We start from the raw sequence: 20,621 nt of genomic DNA, 5'->3' as shown, positions 1-20,621 counted from the left end.
CATTAGTCAACTATGCCTTTAATGTGACAAAGATGGCATTACTACCACCTCACAGAGTTTGAACAAAGTCACGTAATACGATCCTTGTGCGATATTGCATAAAGCCTTGGTAAGAATGAAGCGACTGTACATGATTGGGGTGAGCGGTGGTTACGAGATTGTTCGGTCTCGAGAAGACCAGGCTCCGGACAGCCACGTGGCGCTACTGGGAGGGAAGACCATTACATCCGGCGTATGGATGTGGCACAGCGTACTGGTGCTTCAGCAGCAATCTGCTTCAGCAGCAGTTGGCACCACAGTGACACGACAAACTGTTAAAAATCGGTTACTTCAAGGACAGCTCCGAGCCAGAAGTCCAGTAGCGTGAATTCCACTGACTCCAAACCACTGCAATTTGCGACTTTAGTGGTGTCAATCTAGAACCCATTGGCGGGGAAGGAGAAGATGTGTTGCGTTTCCTGGTGAAAGATGGTTCTGCCTCGGTGCCAGTGATGTCTATGTGTTGGTTAGAAGTAGGCCAGTTGGGGGCCTGCAACCAACATGTCTGGAAAGACACACTGGATCTACACGTGGAGTTATGGTTTGGGGTGCGATTACGTTCGACAAAAGGAGTACTCTCGCAGTTATTCCACGCTCCGTGACTGCAAATTTGTTCGATCTAGTGATTCGACCTGTTGATCATTCATGACCAGCATTCCAGGGGGCGTCTTCCGACAGGATAACGCTCGACCACATAGCGCTGTTGTAACCCAACATGTTCTTCAGAGTGTCGACGTGTTGCCTTGGCCAGCTCGATCGCTCGATGTGTCTCAAATCGAGCACATATGGGGCATCATCGGATGACAACTCCAGCGTCATCCATAACCAACATTAGCCGTCAGTGTATCGACCGACCAAGTGCAACAGGCATGGGACTCCACCCTACAAACTGACATACGGCTCACAATGCATGCTCGTTTGCATGCTTGCATTCAACATTCTGTCGGTTACACTTGTTATTAATGTAGCAGCATTTCACATTTGCAATGGCTTATCTCGCTCTTAAATTACTCAGTGATCTTGCTGTGACTAGGGCCTCCCATCGGGTAGACCGTTCACCGGGTGCAAATCTTTCGATTTGACGCCACTTCGGCGACTTGCGCGTCGATGAGGATGAAATGATGATGAGGAGGAGGAGGACAACACAGTACCCAGTCCCTGAGCGAAGAAAATCTCCGACCCAGCCGGGAATCGAAGCCGGGCCCTTAGGATTGACATTCCGTCACACTGACCACTCAGCTACCGGGGCGGACAATCTTGCAGTGTTAATCACTTAAATATGTCTCCTAGACTTAATGTATTTTCGTAATTCTATTTTAATTATTGTTTGCTATTGTCATTTTTTTCTATCACTGTATTTTTGGTTCAATACACTGACAGTTAATTCTAACAAGTGTTACCATCTTATGTAAGGTACCTATCATTACTTCATTTAAATTCTATCTTAAAAATTACTATTTAATGTGTGGAAAAGTAGCAACAGTTAACTGAATATTTGAGATGTTTATTAAAGTAAGGGAGTGGAGAAACACAACTATGACGGATCGCATTGTAACACACCTTGCTTAAATTTTGCTTCAAATAATTTGCCAGAAGTCTCAAGAATAAAGCAACTTCAGTCTAATAACAATTACTAACTTCAATTTTTCCTTGAAAAGTTCATAAAGCAATGTTTGAGAAGGCATTCATTTAAGATTTTGTTAATTTCATTCTGGTTCAAAAAGCAAGAACTAAATTTATTAAACTGTAAATTTATAAATAAGCAGACTTGCTTTCAAAATTTGTCCCTTCAGAACGTGGCAACCGTTATTAGCGAGTAGAATTATTTGTTTCCTGGAATAAATTTCTCAAGGTTATTTAGCGCTGGTTCCTGTCTCAGTGATTACACTCTGCTTTAGCGAAAACATTTCTTGTCAGAACGATAAATAAAGGCGAGACTGAAGCGTATAATTTGTTTCTGGGTACAGCTACTCCCTAGTTTGTCCATTAATCGCTCCGGCAGCAATCTGATCGCCTAATTGATAATCGGTGTCGTACAAAAGCGGTTAACATTAGTAACACCCGTTTGTTCTAAAATATAGTTCAAAGAGTTAGTATTATTGTTTTCATCAACGAGTCCGAGGTCAGATGTTACTAAAGACAGCCTTGGTTGTAGAAAGGTCAAGCACCTTAGTTGGCATGGCCAATCACTCGCAATAAATAATAAAAGATGATTAGAGAACAATATGTTTAAGAGTAGAAAAGAGCGTGCAGATCCGTTACAAATGCACAAATGGAATAAGAATCGGTAGTATTGGTGCTATGTACCATTCGCCTTGCGGTATACATAACATGTAAATGTAGATATTGATCTCTCTAACGGCATTGACGAGTCTATGCCACACACACTCGGTTTGGTGGAATATTGTCTTAGATTAGAGTATGCACCTAGTTTTCGCAGTGCTACTTATCGAGGACGAATTACGTGGTACACAGTTTAACACTTGCGATACAGTTTTCCGTCCCTACATATTTTTTCCTGGAAGTGCGCGGAAAATTACCATGTCTAACTGCACCTCGTGCGTAGGCTGTCTGTTGTGGTTTCAGGTGCAGTTGTAAGCAAATAGTGTTACCTGTACAAACATTAGGACTGCTAGACGAGAATTCAGAAAAGTACAAGAACACGCAAAAGCAGCGTGCTGCTTCATCTTGATAAATCCGTCTAGTGACTGGTGCTGTCTTAGTGAACATTTGTGATGTTGAAATATCTCTCTAATTCCAGGCTCTCCTCTTTCTGTCGAAAACCTACAGTAGGTGTTCATACATGGTAGGTACTCAATCTTCCTGCATCTAGCATTAAATGGTTACTGTATTCCTGTAGTCACCTCATAACATTAAACTAACAAGGTGAAGGTTTCGGGTGCGGCCTACTGATTCGGCTCATATCTGGCAGGTCGCTTCTAAGACTAAGATTTTTTGAGCAAACTACCCCTAAAGTTGAAGATGGGACCGATAGATAATTGCGAATTGAACATTTATCATCAACATATATGCGATTTCCTAAAAATCGAGACAAGTAACTATTGCGACTGCCTCTTAACGTGTGCGCTGTTCAACGAAAGCGCCACTGGAGCAGCGACCAAAGTATCTCGCTGGGGAGTAGAGAACCTGTGTTTGCTTCTCTTATGTCCGCAGCTCGTGGCCTCGCGGTCGCGGTCTCGCTTCCCGAACACGAGGTCCCGGGTTTGATTCCCGGTGGGGTCAGGGATTTTCATCTGCCTCAAGATGACTGGGTGTTTGTGTTGTCCTCATCATTTCATCATCATTTATGAAAGTGGCGTGACTGGGCTGAGCAAAGCTTGGGAATTTGTACGGGGATTGATAACCGCGCAGTTGAGCGCCCCACAAACCAAACATCATTAGCTTCTCATATGTGATTAGGTTTTCTTTATTCGTATTTTTCCGCATCGAAATTGGTAGTCTTAGGAGGATTAATAAAAAGCGTAAAGCAATGAGGTATGAAAGTCAACAGAGTAAACAAATAAATTTCTCAAACGACTTGGACTAGTAAAGAATTAAAATTGTTGGCCACGTTGTATGAAAACAGTTACTAGTAAGACTGCTGCGAAGACAAGCACTGTGTTAGAATGGCGGTTATCGCTGAAACATCTGGTATTCGGCCATATCGGTTTTTCTGGTGCCAGTTTCGCCTAACTGTTAAAACCGCTCAAAATTACCGGTTTCTGAAATAACGGATTTTTGGTTTTTTTATTCCATTTATTTCGTGTAATAAGCGTAGACATCGAACAAAGACTCTCTCTGTTGCAAGTTACATAGAATCAAAATAGTAAATTAAATAGAAAAATACAAGGAAACGTAGTCCATTCGCCGTTCGCTGCTTTTCTCGAAACGTGATAAGTGCTTGGATACACAAAAACTCACCATTATTCTTTTATTGTTCTAATTTTTGAAACTCTTCTCAAAAATCATGTTACAATCGGGGATCATACCACTATTTAGGCATTACGAATAGTCGCTACTGAAAGGTGAAAACTGAGGTTCATAAACTCTGTTTTTCGTGTTAATCTGTCCTTTTTCAAGGGTTGCAAGCAGATAGTCATATTATGGAGACACAATCGGCAGATCAGCTACTTGCACTTTCTATTTTCATTGTATACTGTGAGTAACCCGTTGCTAAGTTTTTAATTTTTACTGTTACCATAATTTCCCTCCTCTTTTATTGTTTCATAGAAACGGCAGAAAGCATTGTGCTTCATTGTTTCGTCACTTCGTAATAATCTTTCCAGGCTAGCGTTGGTGCCAATATGCAATGCAACGGATGTCCGGCTAGACAGCGAGAAACCACCATTTAAACCAGGTGGGGCAAAACTTGCACGCCTGCACGGCACGTGGGACAACAGCGACGTTATTTGTCTCAACAGTGCTGCACCAGGGGCGATTCTAGAAGAGAGAGGGGGGGGGGGGTTGGGGAAATGGAATATCGCTTAACAAAAGGCAAAAGGAAAGTTGGGGTCCTCCACCGAAAAATTGGTAAAATTTGGTGTTGCTTAAAGTAGTTTTGGTAACTGTTTTGGAGTTCAGGATAAAAAAAACTTATTTTAACATGGAAGATTTTATAAATTACATAAACCATAAAAAAGGTCAACTTACCACAAATAAGTTTTCATTACTTTTCTGGATACAGAAGATGACATGAATGTAAAAACTTGAGCGTGACATGAATATAAAAAAAAATTCTGTAACAAAATTCACTGGATATTTCCGTCTTGTGCTCAACTGTCATGCTCATTCGTCTCTGTTTCTTCTTACTGAACATGTCAATCATATTTTCAATGTCTATAATTCTCTCTTTATGGATATTTGCAAGAGCATATTTACCTTCCGTGATTATTGTATATGGTACATTAATATACATCCAATGTATATTAATAAATAATAAGACGCCCATTTTGAGTTAAATAATATTTATTGGTTTAGATAGTAAGCTACTTGCCGCTCTAATTCTTTTGTTAAAATGTGTTTGAAATACAGTGCAATCTATATTGCTACATAATTATAAAAGAAATGATTGAATCTGTTGAAGTAATATATTCGCTGATTTCGAAAGTAATTTTATCCAGTGTAAAATAATACTCCATAGGGGGGGGGGGGGGTCTGTAGCCCCCATAGCCCCCCTTTGCCACCGCCCCTGTGCTGCACCAATTCTTATACCACGTGTGTGTTGCTCCTTTTTTTGTCATTGTTATTAAAATAGCACTGATCGCTTTTCCCATGTTCAGTAATAATGTAATATTTCAAACCAATGCAAAATTTAGGAGTCAAAATTACTTCATTTTTAAAAAGGTTTTATTTACAAAACGAAAAATTTCAGCACTGCTGCTATCGATAATTGATATTTCGTTTTTTTTACTCGGTTGTCAGTAAAAAATAAAGAAAACACGTTTTGTAACCAGGACCAAACAAATCCCGAAAAATAGCAGTTATGCAGATCTAAAATACAGGTATCACTTTTAATAGATCGGTTTTTCCCATTCCTATGATGTATACGCGTTATCGCATATGGGACAAAAATAAACCCATCTCGCAGTTGTTGTTGTTGTTGTGATCTTCAGTCCTGAGACTGGTTTGATGCAGCTCTCCATGCTACTCTATCCTGTGCAAGCTTCTTCATCTCCCAGTACCTACTGCAACTTACATCCTTCTGAATCTGCTTAGTGTATTCATCTCTTGGTCTCCCCCTACGATTTTTACCCTCCACGCTGCCCTCCAATACTAAATTGGTGATCCCTTGATGCCTCAGAACATGTCCTACCAACCGATCCCTTCTTCTGGTCAAGTTGTGCCACAAACTCCTCTTCTCCCCAATCCTATTCAGTACCTCCTTATTAGTTATGTGATCTACCCATCTAATCTTCAGCATTCTTCTGTAGCACCACATTTCGAAAGCTTCTATTCTATTCTTGTCCAAACTATTTACCGTCCATGTTTCACTTCCATACATGGCTACACTCCATAAAAATACTTTCAGAAATGACTTCCTGACACTTAAATCTATACTCGATGTTAACAAATTTCTCTTCTTCAGAAACGCTTTCCTTGCCATTGCCAGTCTACATTTTATATCCTCTCTACTTCGACCATCATCAGTTATTTTGCTCCCCAAATAGCAAAACTCCTTTACTACTTTAAGTGTCTCATTTCCTAATCTAATTCCCTCAGAATCACCCGACTTAATTCTACTAGATTCCATTATCCTCGTTTTGCTTTTGTTGATTTTCATCTTATATCCTCCCTTCAAGACACCATCCATTCCGTTCAACTGCTCTTCCAAGTCCTTTGCTGTCTCTGACAGAATTACAATGTCATCGGCGAACCTACGTTAATCGTGAGTAGTATTGCGTGTGTCAAACTGATAAATACCGACCTTTATGGTATAAGTGTCGAATATAGTGGTGAAATGTGTAAATTCATACTGACGGAAATGTTATTGCAATTAGTGTCACCCAGGCCAGTTTTGTTATAAGAACAACGCGGATTATTGAATTTCCATTTGAAGCCACAATTGCAGGAATATCGCCTTACACGGAAGTGACCAGTAATATTCCAGAAAAGCGGTGGAACTCACAAGTTACCGGTACTGAATGGCATCAGGCAACTAAAAGTAGACTTACAGAAAAATATTTTTGTGGTTTACAGTGAAGAGCAGCCCCGTACGTGTGCAGGGGTGGCTTAACGGGTCAAGTGCATGCCCAATGTACATATGTTGCGTGACAGTTTGGGAATAAGTTGCCATGTAACATCCTCCATGCAGTCCCAGTCTCTCTTCATGTAGTTTTCCTATTTTCCGACACATGAAGAAAGACATTGGTGGCCGTCAAAAGAAATGGTTCAAATGGCTCTGAGCACTATGGGACTTAACATCTGAGGTCATCAGTCCCCTAGAACTTAGAACTATTTAAACTTAACTAACCTAAGGACATCACACACATCCATGCCCGAGGCAGGATTCGAACCTGCGACCGTAGCGGTCACGCGGTTCCAGACTGAAATGCCTAGAACCGCACGGCCACACCGGCCGGCTTGGTAGCCGTCGATTTGCGTCGGACGAAGAAATGCACACCTGGCTACAGTATGGTGCTGTAGGCAACCACAAACTTTTTTTTCATGAAGTCATTCACTGTCTTGTATCACTGTGTGATAAATGTATTAACAGTTAGGGCGATCACTTTTGAAATAGTAAACAGTTACTTTTTTCCGTGTGTTTCGTTTTCATTATACTGCCCCTTCTACTATTCCAACTAGCAAATCCCGCAGTGCTTCGCAACTGCTAAATATGTATGGCAGTTGGTTATATGTCCTAATGAGGATTATCCCTGGCAATTTTTTCAGGACGAAAATTTCGGCTCCTCGTCGTGACTTCACCCATTGATTGTATAGATGACGAAATTATAATAAATCGTATAGAATATGAATGAAAAAGACTTATTTCTTTTAGATTTTTTTTGTTTTTTTTGTTTTTACAAAGTACAATTACCATGGTTCAGAACGTACAACATTTTTCGTTTTGTTTCAGTATTGTGTGGTAAGAATATGAACCGGTTTTCTGAACTACCACTTCGTGAAAGGGCAACGTGCAATTCACCACTCTTATCCTAAAGCAATTCCAGCGTATTTCAATGTCTGGTGTCAAACTTTGTATATCGCTACTGCAAACGAAAAATTGACCGGGAATTCAAAAAACGGTTCAAATGGCTCTGAGCACTATGGGACTTAACATCTGAGGTCATCAGTCCCCTAGAACTTAGAACCACTTAAACCTAACTAACCTAAGGACATCACACACATCCATGCCCGAGGCAGGATTCGAACCTGCGACCGTAGCAGTCGCGCGGTTCTGGACTGAAGCGCCTAGAACCGTACGGCCACTGCGGCCGGCTGACTGGGAATTGAACTTGCCTAAAATGAAGGGGTGAATCGACCTCTCTAGCTGCTGGAAGGGTAATGGCTTCGGTGACATTACTCTACGTAGTTTTAATCTGCGAATGTGTATCATTACAAAGTTTCGCATGATTCAGTCTGTGTAGTAGTATTCTAAAACTTTACTGTTCTCTGTTAAAACCGACTACGAAGAAGAAAAGAAAACTGCACATTTTTGTGTATACAATATTTGTTTAAAGTTATAAATATGGATGAACAATAAAATGTGGCAGGAACAATTAGGGCAATGGTTTAAGTGCCCTGCTGTAGATGTTTGAACTAAGCGCGAGAAAGAGAAGGAAACCGTACACTTTCACAGCGTAGCACAGCACAGCATTTTTTTCTTACAGTCAGTCTTAACAGGAAACATGTACGTTATTATTTACAAAAAAATGTAGCCTATTTTCGTTCGAATGTTAGTCAGAGTATTGTGTAGAATTTGAAGTAAATCAGTCAAGAACTTATCAAACGTTTCCCCTTTAAATATTAATACAGATGCAGATAAGATTACCTATTGACAACATTACACTCCTCGTAGATATATTATTTAAAGGATTCAAATAATCTGCATGTCTTCCAAAAATAAATCTTTCCTTTATATCGATAGCCACTGCTGTGTAGAGGATTAGAAAAATAAAACTAGCCCAGAAAATACTTCATGAACCTTAGAGGTATGCAACCCAACTTACTTCATCCGCCCCATGTGCGTATATGTAAGCTGGCTTGCCTGTCTTAAGGCCCATGAAATATTTTCTGTGGCTGCTCATCGTGTATATAGGCACTTTAATGAGAAGTATGAAGTTGTGACTCTGGTTTAGTTTGGCCGATTCGAATCGTGGTGGTGGAAGACACTTTCACCATAACCATTGGGCCTGTTAGCGAGGAGACGTGGTGATGCAAAGTTCCTGATCGACAGATTTTGCGCCAATCTCCTGGGTTAAATTCCATACCATTCCACAGCGTCTCACGGAGTGAGGGCATGAGTCGTCTATGGTGATCTGTCGATCGGCTGGGGATGTTAAGATCAGTAGCCCGCTTAGTGCTGATCAAGAGTAGGAGGCTGGACTTCACGCTGTCCATTTTCTCTCAGTCGTACCACCATCCTAAGCACATTTCTATTATACTCAACAGATACACAGAAGATGGAACACTCACTCGCTGCGAGGAAAGAAGAAAATAGTTTCCGATTAGGTGACTGAACCTGTCCTTCGGGATAACCCAGCTAACAGTATCACCTGGCACTTAGTTTTGTTTCTCCTGTGCTATTTCTTCTTTGTGTACGTAACTACACTTTACCACACATTCCAATAACTCATCCATTGCAGAGCTAAGGGACTTCAACAGTGTTCTTTCTACGCCTGTTCTGTCTAGTTCGATTAAGCGTTCCTACCATATCCCCGAATACTGACCATGACATTGACGATAAATACTGTACACGACAGCCTCATGTATCATTGTGGTCAATAAATTACATATTGTATAAAATTTATAAAAATTGAAAATATAATCTATATTTTACTGTATTTGGCAGCTACTGTTCATTGGTTTGAACATGGCGTGTGATAAAGTACAGATTTTATTTGGGCTTCATAAATTATTAGCAGTGCATAAATTAATAATTAGAAATGTAAGGGAAAGTGCTATAATTAAGAGTCGATAAAATATCGCTTTCTAAGAAGTGCATTTTTATTATAATTTTATTTTGCATTTCCGTGTTCGGAATGGATCAAATTCTTTGATTATGTCACTGAAGTCAAGTTTAGCAGCTATAACGTAATTAGTCGATAAGACAGGTAAATTTGACAGTCTTTCACCCGTGCACGACCTGACACATCTTTTTAACATTTTCTGTTCGCTGAAACTTCAGGTCTCAAGATACTGAAGTTGTGTGAAGCAAGCAACTGTTGCCACACAAAGCATATTAGCGATAGACGTCTGTTAGATATTGCTCATCTCTTTTAAGAGGCTACTGGGAAGAAGCGACATTGTAGAACTGGCACTGTGACAGCGGTATGCGTTTAAGTTGCTGACCGAGCAAAGGGCTTCTTCTCATAGGCAGAAGACAGTAACACGAGGGGTGGGAGAACTTACGTACCACTACCGGTTAATTCTTGAGTCTTGTTTCGTTCTCGTTTCTTTGTCAGTTTTTGTGCCCCTTATGTGCCTGCGCCATTGGTAGGGACTTATCTCACCACCACTTCGGTCCCGTCGCTTCTTCTTTGGTTTGCTACGTTGGAGTTCCTGGGATGTCGGTATTACGACCCGGATAAACTAGGACACTCACAAGCAAACCACACGATAATGTTATTTTTATTATTTTTTTATATTTAAGGTACATCAGATTGGCCATCCAAAGCCGTAGGCCGGCCGAAGTGGCCGTGCGGTTAAAGGCGCTGCAGTCTGGAACCGCGAGACCGCTACGGTCGCAGGTTCGAATCCTGCCTCGGGCATGGATGTTTGTGATGTCCTTAGGTTAGTTAGGTTTAACTAGTTCTAAGTTCTAGGGGACTAATGACCTCAGGAGTTGAGTCCCATAGTGCTCAGAGCCATTTGAACCATTTGAACCAAAGCCGTATCATACAACTCTCAAAAATTCTCGAGAAAATCAACTTTAAATTTGTCCGAGGAAATTTTACTCACTAAAATGAAGGTAGTTTTAACGACAAGATATATGACTCACTGTGTAGCGTTGGGGAATGGTAATCGGATAATCAATGAATCGCTGGTTCGACTCTTGCTAATTCGTGCTATGGTCTTTTTTGTTTCATTTCATTCGTTCATTTCGAATACCTACACCACCTACACATAAAATTCACAAAATATTTTCCATTTAACACATTATGTTGTCGTTTTTATTATGAAAAATACATATCATCTTCTTCCAAATTAAATTTTGTATGCAAACTTTCACTCTTCATTACAAATAAAAATTCTTAATTTACAACAGATTGTAAATAAATTTTTAATTTTCAAAAATTTAAACATTCTTTTATAACATATCGATAATTGAGAATTTTTGTTTACAGTTCATGCAATATGTAATTAGAAAGAAGAAAGAAGGTGAGTAAAGATGCGTCAATTAGTATATATTTGTTAAATCGTACCATTAAAAGCAGTAGGTATTCGAACTGAGAAAAATATGAAACAAAGAAACTATAGTGAGATTCGAACCAGCGCTTCATTGGTTACCCATTTACCATTCTTCAGCACTACTGTGTGAGCCATTGAGTCGCTTCTGAAATGATCTTAACTTGGAAGCCTATTTTCTAAAGAGTTTTTTATAGTTGCATCTATCTGCTTTGTGTTATTGATATTTGTGTCAAGCGCGTCATGTACCATAAACATAAAAATTATGAAAATCTGGTTGCGAATGTCCTTCATGTCATTGAATGGCTTCAGACCACAGGAGAAAGCTCAGTTACTCCAGCGCCCGCATCTCGGTACAAGAATTTCTAAGAACAATAACGTGGACCTTTATAAAACTAACTGATTCACGTAATTTTCTTTTGGCGACAAACTGCAGAAATTTTAGATTCGATAGAAGTTTAGTGGAGCTACAACAAGAGTTAAATAATATGAAATTGGATATCCTAGGGATATCAGTAGCGTCGCGAAAACAGGGTCGAATGGAATCAAAATTTGGACATATATTCTGCAGTTCAGTTTTGCCCTTAAAACTATCATACACGTGATCTTTAAAGAAAATTTCGAAAGGATTTACAAGTAGATCGAAGGGGATAATTTGGCATGTTTAGCCTACGCAAATGGTATCTGTCTACGCAGAAAATCTGAAGAGAAGCTGAAACAAATGAACAAGGCACTGGAGATGGCAGCCAGTAAATTTGGGCTGCTCATAAATGAAGCCAAAACGGATTACCTCTTTCTGACTCGTCGACAAGGTCAAGATACTGGATAATTAGTCAGTGGGGGCGGGAAACCGCTCCTAATGCAGAGTCCGCGATTTTAAATACCTAGGAGTGCTTTTCCACGGATAACTCGTCATGCGAAGCGGAGATCAATCCCAGGATCGATGCATGAAACCAATCCTTCTACAGCCTAACACAGCTGCTGCTGTCCAGAGACGATTCAGGACTCCTGTACAGAAGACGCTGATCCAACCTACGGCACTATATGGCTGCGAGATGTGGATCATCTGAAAGCAGTACTTTCTTAAGCTTCTCAAAGTGCCGCGGAAGATCTTTAGTCCGATGTCGGGCTCAAACTAGGATGAATGGAGGGTAAGACACCACCATGAGGGGGATGAACTGTACCGGGATGAATCGTGAGAAGCAAGCTAATGCAGTGGACTGGCCGTGAGCCCGGATGGAAGAGGACAGGTGGCCACGGAAGCTCCTGGTTTCCATCCCCCAGGTAGGAGACTCCCGGGAATGGCAAGGAAGAGGGTAAGAGATGGCCTCCATGAAGCCTAAGGCTGTGTTTACAGTGGCACCTGCAACGGTCGACAGACGCGATCGTCCGAGTCCGTCCGATAATATCGGCTGACACCTTCGCCACAATACATCTGCCGACCGACAGTTCAGATTTGTGCACAGGGTGAATCATAATTAGTCTCGAAAACAATCTGCTTACACGGTCACTGGATTTATTTTTAATGGTCTCAGAAAGAGCACAATGCATAAGGAAGGGAGGGAAAGGGGGATATGTCACTCGTGTGGAAAAATGTTTTTCGAACCGGCCCTGAGTGGGCCTGTAGTGATCTAGAATTCTTCCACTTTGTTACTGCGTTTCCAGAAAATCTTGTACAGTTACATTTCTAGAAAGATATTAGGCAGCAAATGTAACAGGCAGGAGGCGCGGCTCGGTAGTGTTTGCTGGTACTCACTCCCTGCTGCCGGTGAGACCCATGACGTCAGACGGTGCTGCTGACGAGCGTTGGTTGGTCTCTCTGAAGTGTGTGGAGGGGCGGGCCTTATATTGCGAAGTCGCCTCCTCCCCTCGTAAGGCATTCAGCGTCCCTCACACGGTTGCTCCCACCACTAACCTGAAATGCACAGCAAATAGTAAAATATCACGTCGCCACTTGTTTGTGTGTCTGTGCGCCCTCGTTAGAGGTTGGCTATTTTCTAGTGGATCTCTGCAGCTTACTTCTTGTTCGGTGCTTGTAGCTCCTCATCGTCAAGGAGGTGGCCAGGATTTTGTCAAAGCCGGGAGGAGGGAGGGGGCGGGGTCCGATCTATTAAAGAGAATCTTAAAAAGACTCATGCTATTCATTTATTTCCATAGAGAACGATAAACTATTATTCGACAGTGATCTCAGAGTTTCCACCAAGCGGAGATATAATTTCCTTACTTAGGAGTCTCGCACTTTGGCAAAACACTAAAAAGCAGAGGTGTTCCAGTCTCCCTTCACACTCCAAGATCATTTTACACTCTTCTTCTTTCAGTTTGGACTTGAGCAGAGGAAGTGATCACGCAAGGACGAGCGCAAATTTTTTGGTACACCATGATTATTACTGGCAGGGCCTTTGGAACGAAGAGATCTGTGTTCGACAGAGAGGTTAGAACAATTCTTGGTGGCGAAAATGCAAAAGAAACCGGAATTATTCAAACTTATACTTTGCCTAGGTTCCTCATTCAAGTATAGATCTCTCACTTTTTGCCGTGTAAGAAATATCATTTTCTGCCTTAAAGAATGTCCGGGCAGATGAATACATGAGATTAAATGAAGAAAATTTGGATTATTATTTATTTATCATACGGCTTTTAGCGCCGGGATCTCCATAGAGATGTTCAGTTCGCCTTTTCATTTATACAGAGGGGCTGCATCTTTAAGGGAACCGGAATCTTTTTGGAAGAAAGATATTCGGAAGGAATTGGTTGTGGCCTGTAGTAAAGAACCAACCGCGGCATTTGCCTAAATTGAAAATGGGAAGCTACAGAAATTCATTTTCAAGGTTTCTGGCGGATGGATTCAAACCACGTCGCCTCCCGAATCCAGGAGTTGCATGCTGAGCGGCCCAACATGTCGAGATACCCCAAGTCAGTGGAGAATTTTGCTTGTTGTACATTGTTTTAAAATAAAATAACATGCATCACAACAAATTATTGAATTTTGACATTGAATGTGTTTCCTCTAAGTTTAAAAATGGCTCTGAGCACTATGGGACTTAACATCTGAGGTCATCAATACCCTAGAACTTAGAACTACTTAAACCTAACTAACCTAAAGGCATCATGCACATCCATGCCCGAGGCAGGATTCGAATCTGAAGCTGTAGCAGTCGCGCGGTTCCCGACTGAAGCGCCTAGAACCGCTCGGCCACAGCGGCCCGCTTCCTCTAAGTGTGCGATCATATGAAGGTGCAAGAATGCATGCAAATTTTAAGGTTTAATTGTGCATGGAATTTTTGGCTTCAGTTACTATGGTATTACAGGAGCGTAAATAGATTTTGGACGAAAGGAGGGCGGATGCAGAGCGCAGTGGGCTCAGATGAATTCAGCCAGCCCACTGAAAAAATCTTTTAGAATCGAACAAACCATAGAATGTGCTGTCATCCTGCACCCCTTCCCCTCCCCATCGTTTCGTATCGGAACTGATTTTCATAACTAAGTACTGCCCATGTGACGAGACTAGGTGATATTTTGCTATTTGGGCTACTACTGATACAATATTGAGCAGATTTTTAAAGGAATGTAACTATCGCCGTTCGAGAGATATTTTTGTTGATCAACGCTACGATTTTCTGGCAACACAAATTCAGGTGCGTTTATATGCATTAATTTTAATTTAAAGTTATTTGCAATGATATTTACCGTTCCGCTGGCTCGTGAACTACTGAAACATTTCAAAGTTATAATAGCCTCCAAATAACGAAGCCAGTGCTAATATTACACTGCTATAGTTGGGTAATTAGATTAATATAGGGGACTTATGACCTAAGATGTTGAGTCCCATAGTGCTCAGAGCCATTTGAACCATTTTTGAACCATTAGATTAATAAATTAGTGCATACACATTTTTATCTTACCATATCGCCATCAAATTAACCAGAATCGATTTTCGTCTTCTTTCTTGTTACAAACTTAACCATAATTCGAAAATATCACAACAACACATAGTACAACGACGATAAACGGTAGCACTTGCATTAAATTCAACTGCAAGTAAGAACTGAACAGATTAATGAAACAACTGAGATCAAACAAGACCAACAATTTATCTCGGCTGAAATGGGAATGAGTGGTAGCCCATAGTACTATGGTTGTACTAAAAAACACCGTCAGAAGAGGCCTTGAAGGTTCAGCGCTACCGCCCACCCGCCATGTCGTCCTCAGCCCACAAGAGTCACCGGAAGCATACACGGAGGGGCATGTGGTCAGCACACCGCTCTCACGGGCGCTGTCAGTCTTCGTGACTGGAGCCGATACATCTCAATCAAATAGCTCCTCAACTGGCCTCACAAGGGCAGAATGCACCCCGTTTGCCAACAGCGCTCGGTAGACCCAGACGGTGCCCAAGATACTTTAAACCTGCCGTTGACTATACTGACTATCCCCGCCACGTTAGCCGAGAGCGCTAATGCGCTGCTTCCTGGACTCGGGTAGGCGCGCCGGTCCCGGATCGAATCCGCCCGCCAGATTAACGACGAGGGCCGGTGTGCCGGCCAGCCTGGATGTGGTTGTTAGGCGGTTCCATGCATCCCTCTAGGTAAATACCGGGCTGGTCCCCACGTCCCGCCTCAGTTACACGACTCACAGACATTTGACACACATCCGCACATTTCCATGATTTACACTAGACGCAGACAGATGGGGTAGTCTGATTCCGTCCCGGGGGGTACGGGGTGGCGGCAGGAAGGGCATCCGGCCACCCCTTCCACATAACATGTCAAATCCGATTTAACCACGCCAACCCCGTGCAAAATGCGGGACAGAGGCACAAGCGATAGATAGTTGACTATACTGACTATCGATAAAGCATATAGAAAATCAAAATATCTTTCAGTTTCACTACACGGCAATGAGGTCCGGATCTCCTGGTGCCTCTCCCCCCCCCCCCCCCCCTCTTCTTCAGTCTATGGTTCAAATGGCTCTGAGCACAGTGGGACTTAACACGTCTGAGGTCATCAGCCTAGAACTTAGAACTACTTAAACCTAACTAACCTAAGGACATCCATGCCCGAGGCAGGAGTCGAACATGCGACCGTAGCGGTCAGGCGGTTCCAGATTGAAGCGCCTAGAACCGCTCGGCCACATCGGCCGGCCTTTCGTCTATGGCCATAGATTCACGTGGCGGACATGACAACACCCCTGCCCCCCCCCCCCTTTCTTAAGCAAGAACACTTTATTCAAAACATTTCTATCTTTATGCATACCAATCTCCAAACTTTTCATGTAAAATTTCAAAGATCAATTAAATGGCATGAAAGTGACAGAAGATTACTACCAGGACGCTGTGTAACAAGACAGAAAGAGAAAGAACCTCGACTAACAAGCAGAGTACGTGATCTGGTACACTCAGAACAGCAAGAAAATGAGCTTACAAAATAAATTACTCGTCCCAAAAAACAGTGGTAGGAGCCATTCGTATGCACTGCTACGCGCCTTACCACACGGGACATTTGTACGATCAGCTGTTCAAGACGTGAAAGAGGAGATCTGATAACGCGAAGAAAGAAAATATCAAAATATCATTTTTCTATAGCCGGCCGGAGTGGTCGAGCGGTTCTAGGTGCTACAGTCTGGAACCGCGCGACCGCTAAGGTCGCAGGTTCGAATCTTGCCTCGGGCATGGATGTGTGTGATGTCCTTAGGTTAGTTTAAGTAGTTCTAAGTTCTAGGGGACTGATGACCTCAGATGTTAAGTCCCATAGTGCTCAGAGACATTTTTAGCCATTTTTCTATAAACGACATAAAATAACTGCATGAGTGTGCGAGCATTAACACTGGCCATTTTAGTTGTCCATTTTGATCGATATCTGTATTATTATTATTTTAAAATACACCCTTTGACGTGGTTCGGCCACAGCCATTATCATAATCTGTCAGATAAACAGAACAAATGCGAAGCAATGTTTCTACCAAAAAACAATAACACATTGTACACAGGATGTCCCCGAAGGAATGGTCAGTATTCAAGAATATTAGGAAACGATCATTCGAAGCAGAAGGTCGAGTACACATGGGTTCTAAAATACACTCGTTAAAAACTATCAGCATTTTAAATGTCTTTCAAGCTGTCACAGATGTCGAAAAGCTAGTTGTCTTCTTTTACATAACTAACTCTGTCCGTGACATATTCCCCTTTTTTGTGCTGTGATAGGAGCAGTTTTAAGTCTGATGTAGATAGAAGCCTGTCATGAGTCGTGGAAATGGGGTAAATAGAAAATGAGCAACCATACATGTGCTTCTCGCTGAGAAAGAAGCAACACAGCTGAAATCACACAACAAACAACGGCTCTACCTTTTCTCTCATCAATGTTGTCACTCGTCACGAACACGGCACAAAGTGCCGCCAGACCTGAGAGAGTTCAGACCAGAACTGAAGGAGAAAATGAAGATAAAACATTTGTTCAGTGAAAGAGATGTGTTTGACGTCAACGACGATGAACAAGTGTTCATAGCTCTTAAGGTATGCACTTTAGAGCCCATATTTACTGGGCATTTTTTTCTTGTTTTGGTCCGTACTAACACGTCTCAAAATCTGCAAATCAAAGAGCTTTGTCTCAGAGTACCAAAAATGAAGTGCGCATTTTGGAGCCCATTTTTACTAGATATTTTCGCTTCGAATAATCGCTCCTGTCACATTCCTGAATGCTTATCATTCCTCCTGTGACACTCTGTAGATCAATACGAAGAAATACTACATTTAAAATCTCGACACACGTTACCATGTCAATTTACGCGTACATTTGTATCTTGTCTAGTACCGTTTAGCGACACAGCACATCTGTGGGCGTTAGATGGCGTTAAATGCCATTGTACTTACTAACTAAAATTCAAACTAACGGAATCCGTGTAGGCCGTCTTCATTTTCCCCTTCAGTTCCGTTCTGAACTCTCTCAGGTCTGGCGCTTTGTGCAGTGTTCGTGACGATAAAGTGATAATATTGATGAAAGAAAAAGTAGAGCCGTTGTTTGTTGTGTGATTGCAGCTGTTGTAAGTAGGCTGTTTAAGGTAAATACATTGTTTGTTCTCTATCAAAATCTTTCATTTGCTAACTATGCCTATCAGTAGTCAGTGCCTTCAGTAGCTAGAATCTTTTATTCAGCTGGCAGTATTGGCGCACGCTGTATTGCAGTAGTTCTAATAACGAAGATTTTTGTGAGGTACGTGACTCATGAAAGTTATAAGTTATATTGTTAGTCAGGGCCATTCTTTTGTAGGGATTATTGAAAGTCAGATTGCATTGATTATTGAAAGTCTGATTGCGTTGCGCTAAAAATATTGTGTGTCAGTTTAAGCACAGTCATTTATAATTTTTTTAAGGGGACGTTTCACTGTGTTGCTTCTTTCTCACCGAAAAGCACATGTATGGTTGTTCATTTTCTAATTACCACGTTTCCACGAGTAATATACTTCTATCTACACCAGACTTACAAATGCTCCTATCATAGCACAAAAGAGGCGAATATGTCGTGGACAGAATTAGGTGTGTAAAAGAAGGCAACTAGCTTTCCGACTTCTCTGGCAGCTTGAAAGATATTTGAATCAAAACATCTTCACATATTCGCGCTTTCTACTAACGTATTAGTACTCATCAATCGTGTCAAGTAAAGTAACACGATACATGATGTCATGTTCACATCATGACACATGCTATCATGTCATCCATCATACATCATTTGTCACACCGTGCAGTGTGACACGGCGTGTCATTAAAGTTTAGAACACATGCATCACCACTCTGGGAGTCTTCCTATTTTTCATTCTAACTCCCAACATTTACTCTGCCGTAATTTTGACATTAGACTGCTATTACTTGCTGACCGATGTAGATTTTTTTTTGAGTCGGGCGACTACTGTTCGTGTATATGCTATTTACTGTCTTTCGAACCACGTTGTTTACACCGTGGCAACGGATAAAGCTTCCACGAAAACAACAAGACGACTAGTAATTACATGTATTTGACTACCTTCGTACCAAATTTGAACAAATTCGCACAAGTATGAAACAGAGAATGCGGTGCGTAAAGAATCTCACAAAAAACTTTTCTTAAGCACGTAAAATCTGACTGAAGCTAGGTTTTTGAAAGCGAGTTTTCAGTTTAACGTAAGAATGCATTTTTTTTATTTATTTGATTTACTTTGGGCCGTTTCCGCGCATTCAGTTCACGTAAGAACGAATTTTACGTAGCACATTTAGCTCCTCTTTAAACCATCGTATCTCGACAACGGACAAATACTACTGATAAGAAAATTTCGTTTTGACTTTATCCATTTATCTATCTTCATGTGAAGTTTGAACCGATTCGTACAAGTTTAAAGTATGGAAGTGATGCACTTCAAAATACCTTCCAGAAAAACGCGGTTTTTTAATGTAAAATCCGACTCCCCCCCGTTTAAACCGCGATTATGCGCGCAGCCTGTCAGACATTTATTACAGCGCTCTTACGCTGTATATATCGCAAAAGTGCTAAAATGGTCACCCAGTCACCTATTTCCAGTTGCAAATTGCCTATCCAAGCTTCCACATTCGACAAAAATTTATGTTTCAGTGCTTTAAGTAACTACTGAGCAAATTTATAATGCTTCCTTAGCATACTCATAAAGGCAGTGGTCGTCAAACTGCTGTGGCCCCAGTCAAGTGTTTGTGCCGGACGCGGTTCTGTTCTATAATGATATGCTTGTAACAATTAACAGCCGGATCCATAAACGTCTGCTAACGTTAAAGAGCTTTTTGAGAGTGTAGTTTTCCTGCTCAGTAACGAACAGAAATACTTACAGAGACAGTAGTATTTTAAGAAATGCTTAATTTTAATTCACGTTGGTTAATTCGGCCGTGAGCTAAGTAAAGGTGACGGCTTACCCCATGGGCGGAGGGGTAAGTAGCGCGGCTACTGTAGTGTTATAGGGGGTATGAGAGGGGGAATGTTTTCTCGTTTGTCTTCCAGTGCTGACAATTTACTCGCGTAAGTGCCTCGTGCCAATCGACTGTTATAGTATAAATATCAAACAGAAAAATCATGGATTCGAGAATGAGAATTATAGAGATGGCCAACCTCACATACGGTACATATCTCTAATAAGACATATGAAGTTAATTAAGGCTGTGTAATCCAGCAAAATGAGTAGAAGAAAAATGACATTAAAAATTTTTATTGAACGTTTGTGATGGTGTCTCGTACGGCATAATACGCTTAAATGTAAGTGCTATTGCTGTTATTAACACTGACTACCAATCCCGCCTATTGACGGGAAGCGAAAATTTAGGTAGACGGCCGATCTCGACATTATGACAGCGTATAATTTTTCTCGCTTTTAAATACGAAATCATGTACATTGACAGGCTCGATCGGTCTTCATTGTGCTGCGGACATGTTGTTTCTAAAAAGCCAGTTTTAATATAAAATCAAGCTGCTGTATACCGGTAGCTCTCCGTTCAGTACGTAAAGAAACGAAATACACGGCTTCAAGTTCTCTTA

General features: G+C 41.4%; 2 protein-coding genes across 2 annotated transcripts in view; one reads left to right on the top strand and one right to left on the bottom strand.

Moving 5' to 3' along the window:
- Positions 1 to 12,957, bottom strand: part of LOC126204421 (uncharacterized) — a 270,652-nt gene extending 257,695 nt beyond the window's left edge. The window contains exon 1 of the mRNA XM_049938808.1: positions 12,860 to 12,957. Within this exon, the coding sequence (XP_049794765.1) occupies positions 12,860 to 12,882 (23 nt within the window). The 5' untranslated portion in view covers positions 12,883 to 12,957. The remainder of the gene's footprint in view (positions 1 to 12,859) is intronic.
- The window catches only part of LOC126204422 (rab-like protein 2A), a 188,110-nt gene continuing 170,214 nt past the window's right edge, over positions 2,726 to 20,621 (top strand). Inside the window, exon 1 of the mRNA XM_049938810.1 lies at positions 2,726 to 2,845. Within this exon, the coding sequence (XP_049794767.1) occupies positions 2,775 to 2,845 (71 nt within the window). The 5' untranslated portion in view covers positions 2,726 to 2,774. The remainder of the gene's footprint in view (positions 2,846 to 20,621) is intronic.

The sequence above is a fragment of the Schistocerca nitens genome, chromosome 9 (assembly GCF_023898315.1).
Source record: "Schistocerca nitens isolate TAMUIC-IGC-003100 chromosome 9, iqSchNite1.1, whole genome shotgun sequence".
NCBI classification, from domain to species: Eukaryota; Metazoa; Arthropoda; class Insecta; order Orthoptera; family Acrididae; genus Schistocerca; species Schistocerca nitens.
The sequence above is the reverse complement of the archived record's forward strand: the minus strand, read 5'-3'. Positions and strand labels throughout refer to the sequence as shown.